Source organism: Macrotis lagotis, chromosome 5 (genome assembly GCF_037893015.1).
Source record: "Macrotis lagotis isolate mMagLag1 chromosome 5, bilby.v1.9.chrom.fasta, whole genome shotgun sequence".
Classification (NCBI taxonomy): Eukaryota; Metazoa; Chordata; class Mammalia; order Peramelemorphia; family Peramelidae; genus Macrotis; species Macrotis lagotis.
Genome location: NC_133662.1, coordinates 210,417,420 through 210,435,985, shown reverse-complemented (window position 1 = coordinate 210,435,985; position 18,566 = coordinate 210,417,420). Strand labels below are relative to the sequence as shown.

Genomic DNA, 18,566 nt, shown 5'->3' with positions numbered 1-18,566 from the left:
TTCAGTATGATCATATGACCCTCACAAGAACCTTATGAGGTGAGATTGTTATCCTCCTTCTACAAATGGGAAAACTGAGGCTACATGAGTTAAATGACTTGCCCAAGGACATATAAGTGATATATTGTCTGAGGAAGGATTCAATTTTGTCTTTCTTATTCCAAAGTGTCATTTAGTGCTTACTCCCTCCCTGTTCCTAGACTTCCTATTTTCTCTAGGATCAAATAAAAACTTTTCTATTAAGGAATCAAATCATCAAATCTAACTCTAGCTTGTCTTTTCAAGTCAATGATATACATATATACATATATATATATATACATATATATGTATATATATATATATACATATATATATATATATCACCAACTCTATGTTAATACAATGAATGAAACAATCCCTTATCCCCCTCCCTGTATATGCACATATACATATATAGATACAGAATGAAGTTAAGTGCAAAAATAATTGAATTCCAGACTGTTTGAAAAGGAAGACCCAGGAAATGGCAATGCCAAATGTTCTCTAGAGGGCAAAGACCATTCCGCTTTTTATTTTATGAAACCTAGAATATTGTCTTATACATGGTAGACATTTAATAAACATTTTCAAATACAGTTGAATTTTAGTTTAATTTATTTACATATTTTTTATGATTGAAATCTTGAAAGAATTCAAAATACTTGGGCTTTAAATCATGAGTTTTAGTCTCCCTAAGTTTAAGCGAGATTGAGTTTCCAAAACATAGATAAAGGCACTCTGTCTAATGTTCTGGAAACTGAATCTCGCTTAAACTTAGGGAGAATAAAATGTCTTCCCATATATACCTAGAACCACTTAGGAAACAACAGATTTCTAAGTGGGCAAGATCAGGGTCAGTAAGAAAAAAAGGACTTGGGATCATGTTGAAATGAATGTTTTATGGGTAAAAGTAACCTTCCAATGAGACTAAGTAATTTATAATAATTAGTGACAATTATATTAATGCAATGATTACATAGGAGTTAAGTAATGGGAAATAATTGTTGACACAAACATGAGTTTTTATTTATCAAGCAATAAAACTGCAAATCTTTTCTACTACATCAACCCCTCTGTCCACATACCTGAAACCAAATTAAAAAAAAAGCAAACAAGACATTATTGTAATGTTAATTATATGCAGGGATATCTCCCAAATTAAGCATATACTGATAAATTATCAGTTTCAGATTTAGCAATTTACAAGAATTATTTTTGGATGGCTTAAACAATGGAACCTCTGTAGAAACTTTCACTTGAATGCAATACTAAGTCCAGAAATTATGTTCTATAGATTTCCAAATGATTTTTGGCCCAAACTTTTCCATTGAAAGCTTTGAAAGAGAAAGAAATATGAAACATCAAGAAAATGCTTAATTTTTTATACATCATTGTCTTTGCATTTAATATGTTCCTGTGAGGAAAAAAAATAATATCCCCCCCACAAATATGTACCTTGCTTATCTTACTTCCTTCTCTTCTCTGTGGGTTTTATTTATGCATTAGTCGACCTTTTTAGCCATTAGGACCATCTTGCTACAGCAGTTAATTAACACAAGTACCATAATTTAATACAGTTAATGCTACTTGATGCCCTTTAATGTACCTTCCATTAGTGATATTATTGTAGTATTACCCTGTAAATTAAAATGAGATCAAGACTAAGAGAGGCTCTCTGTAATTAAGGTACTGGCACATTGCAATCCTTTATTATTCACCAGAGAAAATCACCCTGATTTAGTAGAGCAGGACAGCCATAAGTCAAGAGTAGTTCATGAGGATTATTAGGTTTGTCCAATAATGGAAGTATAGTGGAAATGCTGAAGTCACTGCCAGCTGTGTTTTCTCCCTTGTCCCCACATTATCTTAATAAACACACAATGAGAGGTGGAAAATAGAGGTAGAATCAATAGCTGCCTGTTGAAGAATGACAAGGTTCATGTAATTAGAGCTCTTGCCACTAGTAAAATAGATCTTAGATGGGTTTTAGGCCAATAAGAAGGTACATTAACCTCACAAAATCTTTTAACTTCAGCATTCATACATCAGGACAGAGGAACCAGAGAGATGCAGGCTTCTGGTTTTTTCTTTTTTTTGAGAGGCCTTGGGGATTAAGTGACTTGTCTAAGGTCATACTGCTAGTCTAAAATATCTGAGACCGAATTTGAATTCAGGTCCTCTGGACTTCAGTAATGGTGTTAAATCCACTGTGCCACCTAGCAGTCTCCAGCAGATCTCTGCATTTTTATGTTGGGACCCTTCAGCTAGGGCTGAAAGGGCAATGAGATATCACCTAGTCCAATATTCTCATTTTCTAGCAGGAGGCCAAGGCCTAGAGAGAATAAATCCAATGTAAGAGATGAAATCAGGTCTGATGACTCTTCATCGTATTGTGCTGCCTCTCTCTCATTTAGCATATATCAAAGGTTTCAGCATTTTAGCAAGGCACAAGATGACCTATCCACAGACTTCCTTCAAACATTTTATCTTTATGTGATTCAATATTTGCTCATGAATCAAGTCAAAAATAAACACAAATTCTTTGCAAGCAATGAGTCAAAGTAGATAGTGAGCTTTCCTTATGACCAGAATAACCAAGGTTCAAATCCCTACCTTGATTTTTTTTCCAACTGTGTGACCTTTGAGAAGATAATGTAGAAACTCAGTCTCAGTTTTCCCATATGGAAAATGGTAGAAACAGTTACTATCTACTGTATTGGATGTAAAATATTTTATTAACCCATAGTATCCTATTAACATAAGTTAAGAAGAAGGAGGAGGAGGAGGAAGAAAGAAAAAGAAAGAAAGAAAGAAAGAAAGAAAGAAAGAAAGAAAGAAAGAAAGAAAGAAAGAAAGAAAGAAAGGAAGAAAGAAAGAAAGAAAGAAAGAACGAAAGAAAGAGGAGAAGGAGAAAGGAGGAGGAGGAAGAGGAAGAAAAATGGGGAAGAAGAAAAATAGAAAGAAAAAAGATGAGAAAGATGTAAAGAACAGGTTGAAGAGAAGGAGAAGAGGGAAGGAGAGGCCAAAGACTAATTGGAGGAGGAGAAAGTAGAGGAAGAGGAGGAAGAAGAGGAAGGAAAGGAGAGAAAGAGGAAAGGAACAGGAGGAAGAGAAGGAGGAATTGGGTGGGGGAAAGAAAGGGGGAAGAGAAAGAGGATGATATTTCCTGTATCCCCATATACAATCAACATAAAATAGCAAAGGATACTTCTTCACTTAGAATAGATGAATGAATGAACAGGAGTGAACAAATGAATTATTGCTTTTTAAAATTTTAAATAATTTATGTTTTAAATGTTTATTATGTTCCTACATTGTGCTAAATGCCTAGGGATATAAATACAAAAGCAAAGATAGTATCTGCCTTCAACAACAAATCCTGAAATCGTAGGCAGGAAGGGTTCCTCTGTTCCATAAAATTTTTCTGGTGATGAGTAAATTAATATACCTCTTCTAAAAGCAATGATAGAATTGATTTGATCGTGATTGATGTGGCAGAGATTGGCAAGTGAACTCAGTGCAGCAAGAAGGCATAAAGTATGAAAAGGACTGACCTGAAATAGGAGAACCAGTCCAGAAGTGAATGTTTCAGAAATTCAGAGGCTAAAACATCCACAATATAGTCTCTGATCTCAATGGCTGCTGTCCATTCTTCCAGTTAAAAGCAGACCAATGACACCATGGATGATGTCTTGACTTGTACAACAACTGGATTTAAGTGAGGCAGGGTTATCAGCCTCTCTCTCAGTCATAAAAGTCCAGTGACAGGATAAAAGTCAGGACAACTGGCTAGGAATCAGAATACTGTGGTGTCTTCAATGCTTGACCAAGTTCTAAGCACTCCACAATGTCTGCTTCAGTGACTTTCATGACCATTGGAACAGATTTTTCTCATCTGCCCATTCTGCTTAGGATGGACCATTGCCTAACTCACTGACAGGCTTGAGGTCTATGGGTTACTCTCCACCTGGTTTCACCCATCAGCTGAGACCGCTGCTGCATATACTACAGCTTCTTGGTGTCGTAGGTAAGAAATGAGTGAAGATTTACATCAAAGGAAGATGAATAGCCTTGGAAAGGGTGTGGGAAGCCCTCACAACAGAGATGCTAGTACTCCCTGAACACCCCCATAGACCCAGAGGTAAAACAGTTGTGGAAGGCACAGAAAATGTGATAAAGGAATAAAGAGTAAAGTATGCCCAAGGCTGACCTGAAATAGTAGGTGATGTGAGGCAGCTGCCCATAAAAGGGGCTTGGGAAGGAAGAGCAGACCAAAAATTCTAGATGTTAAACTAAGGGTTTAGAAGCTCGAGATTTATGAGCAGGGTTAACTTTTCAATTTCTTCAGTATGATCTAGCCCTAACCTACATTTCAGTTTCTATTTCACACTATTTCCTTTCACTCATTCTACTTAGCAATCAATCAAGAAGGCTAATTTGTCCTCAAACTAGATATCCCATCTCCCTCCCTCTGCTCGCATAGAGTTCCCCCACTTTTGTAATGCATTGCTCTTTATTAAGCTTCAAAAACCTTCTCTTCCTTATAAGTCCAGCTCCTTAAAAATTGCTGGTCTTCTATAAAATCTTCCCTGATGCTCAACTGAAATTCTCCCCTTTCTCTAATTTTCCTAGAATGCCGTGTCTCTCTCCTTTGCCCCAACCACAAACTATATTATAAATCCATCCACACTCCAAATCCCAGAAAAATAAAAATGCTTTCATTTGAACAAAGTTCAATCTTAACATTAGTGAGTTCTTCCCAGAACCTCCATTTTGTGGAACGACCCAGGGCAACTGTCCTGTGTTTCTTTGCTAAGTTCTACTTTTCACTCCTCAGATTTTACCGCCATACCTCAGCTTCCTTCTCACATTGGAGGTTCCTCTAGAACATGTGGCCTTCTCAGCCTGGAATTTCCCAAAGACCCTTTGATCCCTTTTTTCCTTTCTCCCAATATCAACCTTCATTTTGTTGAATGGAGTTGGACCAGTATCCTTTTTTAGTCATCCTTCATCTCCTCTCCTGGCTCTGTTTCTGACTCCCCAGACTTGGCCACTATATACCTCTATACCTTTTCAGCTCCCTTTTATGTGTTGTCTTCTCTCATTAGATTGTAAGTGATTTGAATGCAGGGACTGTTTTTTTTAAACTTGTATTACCAGTACTTAGCATAAAAGCTTGTTGGCTTGACTTGACTAACTTTCTTGGGTCTTAGTTTCCTCATCTAAATAACAAAACAAAAAGCAAAACAAGGGATTAGTCTATATAATTTCTGAGGTGCTTTCCTAGCTATAGTTTTAACTTAGTTTGGAAGTAACCAAGGGGGATCTCATAGAAATTACAAGACTCAGTTACACAGAATTTCATCTAGTGACTAACTGCTACCTATGTGACTATCAAATTGACTAGTGAAGAATAAAGAGCAGGAGGGAAGTGAATCAAAGATAAAGAAGGGAACCATTGTGCTAATGGTGGTTGAGATAGTCATAATAGGGAAGGCTACTGAGAAAATGTGAAGTACACAACACATTGTAACATTCTAAATTAATCATATGATGATCTTGGGTATGTAAAAAATGGAAGTCAATAAGCATTTTGAAATTGTATTTTGGATAACTCATTTGATAAATTGTAAATGCATTTAAAAACGAAAAATACACATGGTATATTTGAGTCACTTGCTTGTAAAATAATCCATAGGAATTCTCTTTTTTAAAAAAAAAAGACAAATGAGATTGGTGGAATAATTGGACTCTAGGAACTTGAGGCCTGATATATTTTTGAATTATTGTTTTTGCTCCTAACTTATGATTCCCTTCTTGGTGTGAAAACTGTTAGACCATGCATATTAAAACCTTTTAGCTCTTTTGGAATGCATTACCCAACAAAAACTTGTCAAGGGCTGCATATAGAATTTAACATTTATATTTAACTATATTGTTACCCATTTTACCAATGAGAATGATATTAAATATAATAATTTTTAGAAGTATAATAATAAAAATGAGTATAATAAAACATTTGCTTTTTAAACAAAAAATAACATGTCATTTTTAATAAGAGCATTGACCCTACTTTTTTTGATACCAGTGCATCTATATCAGGCTTGATAGAGATTATAGAGATCCCACAGAACATTTTCAAAATGCTTATCTGAAATTTTTGTTCTATTTCTATTTTTTGAATGTTTCATTCGGGGAAAAAAGTTGATTACAAATATATGTGAACATGGCATGTTCAAGAAATGCTGAATATTTTTCTTTATGCAGGTATAACATAAAAGGACAAAAGTACACTAATAAATTTTAAGTTGCATTTCTGATTGCAACTCTTTTCATTCTATTTATCTTGCCTCTATTTGCAAGCAACATGTTGATGTCAACTACGAATGCAGTAGCAAATATACTGAATTATAGTTGACATTTTCAAAAATATTGGAATCTACTTTCAAAGTACTGTGACAAAAATAGGAATTAATACAGTATACAATAAAGTTGTCCGTTGCAATTATGATGAGTCATAGAGTATCTTAAAATAAAGTTCCTAAATTCATATCTTTTTAAAAAAATAAAAGACAACAACAACAACCACAACCACAACAAAATCTCCGGCAGTTTGTGGGTTTTTGAGTTCGTACAATGTTAGTTATATGAAAAAGTTGAACAGTGTTAGTTAAGAGTTAAGCTGGTCTGTGAGGTTGCTACATTGCTGCATGTGCTCACCCACTCTCATTTTCTGGTTACACAAGACAGGTCACCTGAATGTGCTTTGAGAATTGCATGTGGCTCAAGGAGAGTAAATTAGACACATCTGTCCTACACCAAATGACTTGCCCACGGTTACACTTATTCCTTAGTTATTCCTGACTTTATAGTTCTGTACACTACACTATATTACACATTCTTTGCCCTGATAAAGTGGTTAATTCAAATCAATAAAATTTTGTTAAGTACCTAACAAGTCCCAGTGGTGTAGTAGGCATTGAATTCAGTGCTCTGGATTCAAATTTTAGTGGAACTTTTATTTGGGCAGCTAGTTGATACATCAGATAGAGTATTGGACCTGGAATCTGGAAAACACAACTTCTTGGTTTCAAATCTGACCTTGATACTTACTAGCTCTGTGACCTTGGACAAGTCATCTAATCCCCTTTGTCTGAGTTTCCTCAAGTAAAATGAGCTGAAAAAGAAAATGCAAACCATTCCATCGTGGTCAAGAAAATCAAAAATGATGTCACAAGAGGTGGACACAACTGAAATGACTGAATAATAACAATTATAGTATGTGCTGAGTATATAAGACAGCAATGAACCTAACCCTATCCTCAAGGACATACATTCTAATGAAGAAGAAACAAAACATGTAGACAGATGAGTAAATCCTAAGCATATATGAAATATATGTTCTAGGGCTAATATAATAAAAAAATTTATTTTCAGAAACTTGAGGCCCTAAAGGTCAGCTACTCCATCTCCCCTTTAGGGTTCCAAAAATTACCCAAAGAGATGTGTGTGTGTGTATGTGTGTGGTTTTCTAGTATAGAAGTTCATAGGTCCCCATTAACACACTACCTCCCATTGATTGTAAGTTGATATCAATTATGCAGATGATTAGTTTTTATAAAGAAGCATTTATTAAGCCGGTGTGGCAAGAATAGCATAAAATATCTTCCTCTGCTCCTAGATTCAGAGACATATTCTCACACAAGCACATAACAGAGTCAAGATGAAATGGGCTCAGCTTTGGGAGCATGGGTGGCAAAGGGATCATTCACAGCTCCTAAAAGAGGGGCAAATCAGCTTAAACTAATGATCATGAGTTTTAAATATATATATATGTGTATGTATATATATTAATACCCACATATACATACACATACAAATGCATAAATACATGTACACAGTAGTATATTATGCATGTCTGTATGTCTTTATGCATATGTATGACTGTATCTCAATACAAATTATTCCTTTTGTATCTAACTTATTTCATTTTACATATAAAATATATGTAACATTTTACATATTAAATATTATTCAACATATTGTGAGAATGATTTTGTAAATGTTAAAAGCCTGTCAAAGGGACTCAAGACACAAAAATATTAAAAACGTCTGTACCAAAAATATACCTTTAAGGAGAAATGAATGCACTATCTGGGCAATCAACCAGTTGTGAATCTCATCTTCCCAATTTTATAATCATCAAGCCACAGAAGCCACATTCTTGAGTAAGGGCAAAGTCATATTACAATTTTATTGGAAAATATTTAACATGATACAATAAAACAGATATATTAATATGTAGCATTTCTCCTTTGGGTATCCTTATGTATGGTTTAGTGGCTCCTGTTTCTATTTGTTTGATTTAGACCCTCTTTTTCAATTTTGACATGACCATATAGATTCCAGGTCCTCATTAGGTTGTCATTATGGAGTGCTATGTACTTCTCAGCCATTTCCAGACCTTGCCACCTACGATGTGATTTTGCTCCTTATTCAGTTCTGGATGAATTGTGTAATCTGCCCCTAGAACTCTGGAATTCAATACTTTGTATACTACTTGAGGCTTCTTGTTGTCGAGTCATTCAGTTGTGTCCAACACTTCATGATCCCCATGAGCCATAACCTACCAGGTCCTTCTATTCTATTTTTCTAGTTTTTATTTGTATTCTCAGCTCTTAGAACTCTGTCTGACATGGAGTTAAGATTTAATAAGTGCTTTATTATTCACTCTTTCATTTATATTTTACCATTATTCTACAAATTTAAAAAGGATACTTCATCCTGGAATTTATCTGACTTTGAGGAATTTTTCCACCTTGAATTTTCAGGAGCCTGAAAAATGGTTATATTGTTATTGATTCTCACTCTGTAATAGTAGACAGGGACCCCTGATAAAGCAAACAGATGAGGGAATGCCAGACCATCAAAGCCCCATATTAACTTTTGGTTAGTATTCCACTGTCACTACCTTCACTGCAATGCTGGTGTTTCCCCCTCTCAGTGTAGGACCATTCTAATATTTTCCTTTTAGCAAGTTGCCCTTTAAGGAGGCCTGGTATAAAAATAAAAATGTTGTCTCAGATTACGAAGCATGCTCAGTAGCCAAGTAGAGAAAATGACAGGTACCTCATGTCTTGTGGCCAGGGTTTTCTAACTTTACTTTGGTTTGATGTTAAAAGACAACTAGGAACTACTATAAATGAAAAGAACCTCAGAGATCTAAATCTGGAAAGGATCATTTAGCCCAAACCTTCCTTTTACAGATGAGGAAACTGAGAACCAAGAAAAAGAAATGATTTCCCTAAGGGAACTGGTGGTAATCATTAGAAGAGGACTTGAACCCACTTTCTCTGACTCTGGAGTCAGTGTTCCTTCTACTATATTTTATGTTTCCTGTTTCAATTGTTTGATATAAGCAAAATATAGCAAAGCAACTTATGTGCTTATCTTTATTCTTCCTCTAATACAAATGTTGATAAACTATAGCTCAAGGGCCAAATCTGTCCCTCCACCTGCTTTTGTAAGGACAAGTTAATAAGAATGTTAATTACATTTTTAACAAAATAAAACTTTACTTAAAAACTATTTTAAAAATCTTAGTTTGAAGCTTATACAAAAGCAGTCAAGGAGGGTGGGTGTAATTTGCTCACCTTGATCTATTATTTTAATATTTAAAATAATTTTTTTTTACATTTAAAAGTCTCCTTTTTTCTTATCCTTTTTCTCTATTTGTATTTGGTATTGGGTCTCCTTATCTTACAGGCTGAAAGTAAGTACATCAGTCTCTGAAGGGAGGGTCTGATCTCACTACCAACAGGCACTAATACTCTGTTTCTGACTTGAGTAGTTCACTGCTTCATAGGTAGCCAGGTTACTCCCCACGCCAGGGTACTCCCCATTCATTTAATTGCTGTACTTAGTTCCAACATCCAATTCACTTAGCCAAACCAACTCAAAAACCCCAAGTGCAAATGATCCACCAGTTTTACAGGCTCCCTGGTAGAATGGATCACAGGTATGCACGCATTACAAACTGACCTTTTTGTTTTTCATTTTTAATTCAACACCCTGACTGTACCCTTCATTTCCCTAGTCACATCTACCTCATGTTTTTGCCCTTGTTTAGTAAGCATTCCATTCACAAAAATAAATAAATGAATGGAGGAATAGTTAGATACATAAGTAGGTAGATGATAGGAAGATGATAGATGTAAGATATATAGATGATAGACAGAAAGACAGTTAGATATAGATAAATAGGTAGGTAGATAGATGATAGAAAGAGATATAAATAGATAGATAAGGAATCTCTTTGGTGGGTAGAGCTGACCCTAATATTTACTGTTTTTGTTGTTAAACTTCTTTGACCAAAATTTTTGGGCTCCTATTATAGTTTGATTACTTGGTTGACTCTCATAGAGTCTTCAAAAACAATTTCCTATAAGTAAAATAAATAAACAATTCAGAAGAAGAAGCCATGGTTGGCTCAATCTCTGATCTATTCAGTATACTTTAATTTTTCTTCTAAGAGAGGACAGATCTTAAATTTCACGCAATATTAAAAACCCTGGAAAATAGATCAAGGCAATGACACAAACCCGGGAATTACAAGATCCATTTCCTACACGATAATCTCTTTCCTTTTTTTTCTACATGGCTTTTACTCCATTTTTTAGTCACTTAAATAAGAACTAAAAATGTGAGGAATGATTATTCTATTTCCTGTATTTTAAATACATTTGAAAAAATATGAACAAAAAAATGAGATGAATATATGATACTTTCTAATGCATTATTCCCTGACTTGAAAATCTGACTACCATTCAAGACACCAATAAGATTTTTATTTCAAGCATTATTCCATTGGAGACTAATTGTCCTCATCTCCTGAGGTTTTCTGCCTTACATTTCTAAGCAGTCTCCTGACATAGGAAGATCCTTTGTCTTTTGTGAGATATTCTTTCCATATGTGTGCATTTCTTTGTCCAGTTTAAAAGCTGCAAAAATCTGTCAAGCTTAGTGATTGAAGATCTTGGTTAGTCTCACTGAATTAGAAGTGTCTCAAATGCATTCAGAAACTAACTTTGAGAAAGCTACAAAAGAAGCATTTTGGAGGAAATGGATCCCTGTCTTTGGTTGCAGCCTGAGTAGCTGCCATCCTATCTGGAAGAGACAGACCCATTCAAGTTGGTTATTCTCTTACCTTCCATATACCTTTATGTCTGAGATGGCATAAAAGTAGCGGGCCAGGTGTTGCTCATCTACAAATATTTCCCCAGTGGCTGGCCTCAGTAGTCTTATCCTCAGGTCTGTGATGGTAAAGAAATCTTTGAGTTTCTTGGTAGTATCCAGCTGTCCATACAGGGAAGCCATGTTGCGAAGCCGGGGTCCGGCAAAAAATGCAAACCTATCTTTGATTTCAAAGTGGATTATTTTGCTATTTGTCATGTACCCCGTGGAGTACTCTTCTGTGCAAATGATTTCTAATATTGTGTGTTGCGATAAGTCCTTCACGGATTTAGGATCCATGTGAAAAGCATCTAAGCAGTCTGTGGCATAATACTGGTAGGGCTGCCATGTCCGTCCATAATCGAGCGATTTCTCCAGGATCATTTGGTCTGGACGCCCAGATTCAAAGGTAATAACTATGTTATCTGTGAGTTCAATGGTTTTGCTCCAAGACAGAGTAATGTTAACCTGGAGAGGCTTGGGGTACTCCTTCCAAGTAGCAGACTGCCAAAATGTGGAGGGATGTCTTCCTTCAAAATCAAACATCAGCTCAGGGGGGTGTGCCAGCTCAGGGGTACTTGCATCGCATTCATTATTGCACATGTAGGGGTTGCCCTATGAAAGAAGAACAAAATAGCTTTACCAGGGGGGCATAGGGAGTGGAGCATAACATACCATGGCTTTGACACAAGCACTGCTGGCCCATTGTGGCTGAGCAAGGCTACCATAAAAAAAGAAAAAAAAAGAAAAAGAAGAAAAAGAAAAAAACATTTGCAGTTGAGTGCCTTTATTTGGCCTGACTAGAGCCTCTTTTTTATTAAGAAAAAATGGACAAGATCACAATTTCCTTGCTCCACCCACCCCAAACCCCTTTCTGGGGGGATTAAGGGAAGAAAACAGCTCATTTATCTCAAATGTATTTGACTCATCATTTGGTCACAGGAGCACCAAAGACATTGAACAACATGTCTAATGGTTGGATAGCTCTGATTCCTTTTAGAGAGATACTACCACAAAGCAAGGAACATTTCTTTCTGCCTCGAGGAAATTCTTCAAGAGTACAGTTCATGGGTGGGGGGAGATACGCAAACATATATCATATACACATGTGGAGAGAGAGAGAGAGAGAGAGAGAGAGAGAGAGAGAGAGAGAGAGAGAGAGAGAGAGAGAGATTTTTGGCGGCAACTATTTTAGAATTAGTTATCTACAGAATACCTGTGATTTGCTTATGAAGCAAGGTTCCAATGCTGTTTGCATGTTTCTTGTCCACTTACTTCAAATTTACCATTCTTAATGAGTTCCAATTTTATGGAAAAATGTCCTCTTTTAAAACATTTACTTTGTTCACCATTATATTACTGGGAACTAAGTCCATTATAAGCTCTGCGGTTTGCTCTAGGTATCTTTCTCAAAGTATATTAGAGAATTTAACTTGCACCCATTTATCAGGAATCCACCACTTCTCAGGTTTCTAATCATTGATATGATTGGTTTAGAGATTTGAGACAGCTTAGAAAGTTATTTCAGCCATGGATGAGTAAACTGAACCTTAGAGATGGCTCAGGATCACCCAGATAGGAAGGGACGGGGTAGGGATGCTGAAACCTAAACGAATGTTTTTTCCATTGATCAGTTCACATTCCAATCTAGAAAGCTGCTGAGGCAGGCTAGAGATGGAGCTATTATCTGAAAGGAAAATATTATCAATGCTAATAATGTCCAGTTGCTTGCTTGTCCTCCATGGCAAGGTGAAAGTATCCTTCTCTCTTGTCTCACTGATACATTAACCTGTATAGAGCCCCTTCTTATAAAAACTCAAGCCTTGTCATAATAAATGGCAGTTCTTAGCTTTCATGCAACTTAGTGGCTTCCGGTTTTGTTTTGTTGTTGGAGGTTTTTTATTTAAATGAAATAAATGATATGATTTGAAGTCAGCTACTAGCCTATTAATATGTCTACTGTCTCATCACTCTCCTATACTATGTTAGTTAATTATAAATATGAATAGAGAGGAAAACCCACCCTGTGTTATTGTTCTCTCTCTCTCTCTCTCTCTCTCTCTCTCTCTCTCTCTCTCTCTCTCTCTCTCTCTCTCTCTCTCTCTCTCTTAGAATCACAATTATGTTTTCTCTCCATTACAGGAAAGGAAGAATTTCCATCATCATGGCAGGGTGATGAGTTGAGGCTCCAATAATTAATTTACACTTTGGACATTGGCACTTAGTCACATGCTTACCCCTGTGGAATGGAAGAACACTGAAAGCCTTTTTTCTGGCCTCCCTGGAGGCAACTTCCTCCTTTCTGCTTAGATAAATACATTTAAATCCTAAAACTGGTAACATGTCTAGGAGAGTCCAATATTATTGATGTGGAGCAGTGTCAAGAAAGGAACATATTATTTGGAGGGGAAAATGTCAGTGTTAAGAATCAATACATTCAAGCAATTGATGGCAATGGGAATGATTCAGCACCTGGGTCTCAAATTTCAGTTTGGTATTCCCAATTTTCCTTTCTTTAGTACTATTTATAGGTATGCTCTTTAAAATGAAACAAAGGGAGGTGATAAGAATCCATTCCAGGAGGAATAAATCATCTACTTTATTATTATTTAAGCTTTCTTAAACATACCTAGCAAACCAAACATGAGGTTGTGCAAACCCGTAGAGGTTTTCTGGAAAGCTATAAATATTGTAGAATCTGTCAGAATTTATAATTCTAAATTTATGTAAATATGTGCTTTATAAGAAGAGGTCAAATTCACACAGATCACACCTTCAATTGAAATTTACTGGAAAAAATATGGTCACTTCTAAATCTGTCAACACATAACCATCTGTACAACCATTATCTCATATCCTCTAATCTTCCTTCTGACAAAAGCTTCTTCGTCTGGAGGTCAGGGAGATCAAAGATATTTGATATATCATGTGAGTTGTCAGACATTTATATTAAATGGGGCTGATGGATCCCATTTTCCCCTCTTAAGCATAGATACAAAATATTGATCAGATGTGGAGGATTTGGGGATTGGGATGGAAGCAAAAAGAGGCACTGGATTTATAGGATCAAAGAATGAGAACTGAAGGGACTCCAAAAACTACTGAGTCCACTCCCTTTCATTTTGCAGATGAGGAAACTAAGGTTCATAAGGGTAATGTACCTTGACAAAGTCGCAAAAATATTATGCATCAGAGATGGAATTTGAACCTGACTCCAGAGAATGTACTCTTTCCACTCTATCATTCCTTGAAGGAGTGGTTAATAAGAAAGTTTAGCTCCTGTGAAAAATGTAACTTTGAAATACACATTAAAGATAATAATTCCTAGATTTTTAGGAAGGTATTGTTTATATGATATATGTTTATTTTTTAAATAAAAATTAACTATTCAGATGTTTCGATCTGGAATTGTTCCATTTAATTCATAAAAGTCATAAACTCAACCGTTGTTTCTGGGTAATTAATATAAGATGGGGAATCTTTGAAAAAATTCATGAATACAAGAGTTGGCTTTTATTATGGCTTAGAATTTTTCATAAGTAGAGAATTCCCAGAATCATCCTTGTCTAGAAAATTTAATGTCTGTATCTGTATATTGGTCCTTTTTACTTCCTTTGGAAGCAAGAAAATCTTTGAGGCCAACAAAATAAGCAAAATTCTAAACATTATATATGGACATAAAGTCTATCAAAATCCTTTCTCAAAAGCAATAGTTTTTGTGTAAAAGACTGCAAAATCATAGAACTTCAAAATGGAAATGCCATCATATTTTAGAGTTCTGAAAAAAATCTATGGCTCCATAGTAAAATGTAAACATCCTTTGACAATTGGGTCCTAAAACCCAACTGTGGATAGAGGGACTATGACAATTGGTAAAAGTGTATTGTGTTATTTTTGCTCAGATGATTGATATTGTTCTAGTCATTACTTAGTTGTTGCTTTTTCCCCCCAGTTTAACTTGTAAACTAATCTGCATTGCACAAAGTCAGCTTTTGTCCTGGAGTTTAGACAAAGGTATAATCAGCATGTTTTCCCCAGGTTTGTACCAAATAAACATCTTTTCAGAGAAAATCTGAAAGTACAGTTAGCTCAATTCAAGTGTTTGCAGTGGCAGAAGAAATCACAGGATAACACATTTACAGATAAAGGTCATTTGAGATTATCTCTTTCAATTCCTTCATTTTACCAATGAGAAAATTGACATCAATGGAAATTAAGTGACTTATCCAAGGTCACCTAGGTCTTTTGGCTCCAAACTCATCACCCTCTCCATTATACCATGCATCCTCTAGACCTCCTATTATTAATATCCGCCGTGAGTGAGAGAATAATGAAAGAATAGCATCTTGAGTTTGTATGTCCAAGAAAGGAGGAAGAAACACTGAAAAAGCCCACAAGATACTGAACCAGAATATATAATTTGACTGGGTTCCTTCCTTTACCTCACTTGAGGAAGACTTTTGGTAGCATGAGACTACTGAAATTACTAGTTAGCTGATAATTTCAAATGAACACCTCTCCAAATAACTTCAAATATACTTAGAAAAAATGAATAGAAGTTTCCTTTATTTCATAGTGTCCAATGCTCTTTTACTGAGATACAAAGATTCAAAGGAAATTAGGTAAGGGGAAAAAAAGGAAATCTATTTTATTTTCATACGTTTTAAAAATTTATTTAAGGCAATGGGAGTAAGTGATTTGCTCAAGGTCACACAGATAGGTAATTATTAAGTGTCTGAGGCCATATTTGAACTCAGGTACTCCTGACTCCAGGGCCGGTACTCTATCTACTGCACCACCTAAGTGCCCTATTCTCATCCTTTTAAAGAAAAACCTAGAATTTTAGTGTGATAACTAAAAATGTACATGTGTGTTTTTGAGGAAAAGAAAGGGAAAAATCATTAGAATATGGGCATGTCCCCAAAAAAGAAATAAGTTTTGACACTCTCCACAGTGAAGGTTGATAAGAAAATGTGTGTTGAACATTTACTAGTTGTGTGATCCTGTGTTCAAATAGTCTGTCCAAATGTGGCCATCTTGCTATAGTCACAGACTTTTCAATACAAAGCAATTATGATCTTTTTAAAAAAAGAATTAGACTAATTAAAATTTTCAACTTTTTCAACTCTATCCTAATTTATTTTCATATCCACCAAAATGAAATTTCTACAAGAGCTATCAAGTTTTGAAACTTAAGAAAAGAAAAACCACCCTCCTAGTTAAGTCTAACAGATTCCAGCATTAGTAAATCTAAGTAATTATTTTGTGGCCAGCAGGCAGCCTTAAATAGATCTTAATTTAAGTCCTACAAGCAACAGATCCTCAGCTGATCATCTCCAGACCAAGCTGAAAATATTTATTGCAGCACTAACAATATTTACACCATTAAGAGATTTCTAAATAATTTAACAGATTTTGCTTCTAAAATTTTTATGACAATTAGGAAAAAGAAAGATTTGTGATGTTGCTTTTTATTTAAGAAAATGTATGGCTTTACCTCTGGGACAATCCAAGTTAGCTATTAATTAGCACATTGTAGCCAGTGTGGAATGTTGTGACTGTCTAAATGTGCTTGGGGAAGTTAGGGTGAGAAATGAAAATTTAGGGCATGCTGGAAAAATACTTATTTACGGAAGGTGAGCTTTCTTATAAATAGCATCTGAGTAAAATGATGTCTTTCCACCTCAGATCTTTTGCTGAAATTTCTCTCATTCTCTATCTCTGTTTTTTCTCTTGAGTCTTTATCTGTCTCTGGTTGTCTGTTTCTCTCACAGACAGACACACACACACACACACACACACACACACACACACAGACAGGGACCCATATTCCTTTATCAACTATATAAAATTTAATTATTTACTATAAGCTGTGATTGTGACCTTCCTGGTCTTTCCATTCTTCACCCATTAGATGTCAAACAGTGTACAATGACATCTTCACCTTGGTTAATTCTCATAAAATATTCACTCCTCAATTAAAGGAGCTACACATCAGAGAGGCATGTGCTTACAAGTGGTTTTGAGAAGCATAGGTGTCAACACGCATGAGTTTGTAAGTGATTATGAAAAAAAGTGAGAAGAGCGGACAGCCTCTCACCCATTTGCACCTGGCTGGTCTAAGCTTGCTTAGTTGTGAGATAAATCCTATCTGGCAATGTGGGAATAAAAAAGACAACCACAGACAAGGTACTCAGTGGAAGGTTGGGAGGACAGTGGCGACTCAACTTTCCGCATTAACCCTAAATTGTATAATGGAGAGACTATCCTGCTAAGACCTAGAGGAGGAATAAAAAAGGCAGTGACTATTTTTGTTCCTCTGATTATTATAAGAAACAACAACAATAACATTTGGGTGCATGCCAAGCTTTCTTACTCTTTTCCATTCTCGTAGGAAGTGAGGAAAGGAGAGAGTCACTTGGAGATGAACTGTTTGATTTTTGTAGTGTTGCTGATGGGACCAGGAGACAGATCGGTTCCATCAGTGCCCTGTCTTCCTGCCCATTCCTTTCCCACTAAAGAAAGACTTCCTTGGACCTACATTTAGTTTTGGTGTTTGACTAGGATTGCGAGAAATATATCTTTTGATTCCATTTTGTTCTATGAGTTTTTCTGAATATCCTTCCTGACCAACTATAACCCTAATCACAAGAGCTAATATTCTAATGTTCTAGGTGAGGTTAAGGTCTCATCACTATGTGGTTAGAAGGGAGAATGATGGTCAAGATAGACTGAGACTAGGCAAGGGAAGGAAGAGGCACTTTTTAAAGGTGAGAGGTAAAATATATGTTAGACCTATCCATTAGCAATTATCATGTTATATATGTGTAAAAGGTAATTAGGTGGCACAATAGACAGAGTTCTGGACTTGGAGTTGGGAAGACTCACCTTCCTGAGTTCAAATCTGACCTCAGACATTTACTAACTCTGTGACCCTGGACAAGTCATGTAACTCTGCCTCAGTTTCCTCATCTACAAAATGAGCTAGTGAAGGAAATGGCAAAGCATTCCAGTATCTTTGGCAAGAAAACTCCAACATGGAGTCATGAAGAATCAGGCAAGACTGAAGAAACAACTGAACAACAAAGAATAATACACTATATCTGTGTTTGAGTTACAGGCCTGATTAGATGTGGGGAGAAAGGACAGCAAATTCAAGAATGTTAGAAAGTTAATTAATATATCCTTCTATATTTATTTCCAGTAAGTACCTTGATTATTTCTTCACTCTGGTCAGAGAAGCTTATTGGTTTCTTCTGTCTTTGCTTTAACTTAGGCAGTTCCTAGGTGACTACAAGAATGGTGAATTGAGC

At 35.8% G+C, this 18,566-nt stretch overlaps 1 protein-coding gene across 4 annotated transcripts in view; it reads right to left on the bottom strand.

Annotated features, from left to right (window-relative positions):
- Window positions 1-18,566, bottom strand: part of NTNG1 (netrin G1) — a 460,778-nt gene that overhangs the window by 220,291 nt on the left and 221,921 nt on the right. For all 4 annotated transcript variants that reach the window (XM_074188305.1, XM_074188307.1, XM_074188304.1 and 1 more), the window contains exon 3: window positions 11,228-11,868. In XM_074188305.1, coding sequence (XP_074044406.1) covers window positions 11,228-11,868 — 641 coding nt within the window. The remainder of the gene's footprint in view (window positions 1-11,227; window positions 11,869-18,566) is intronic.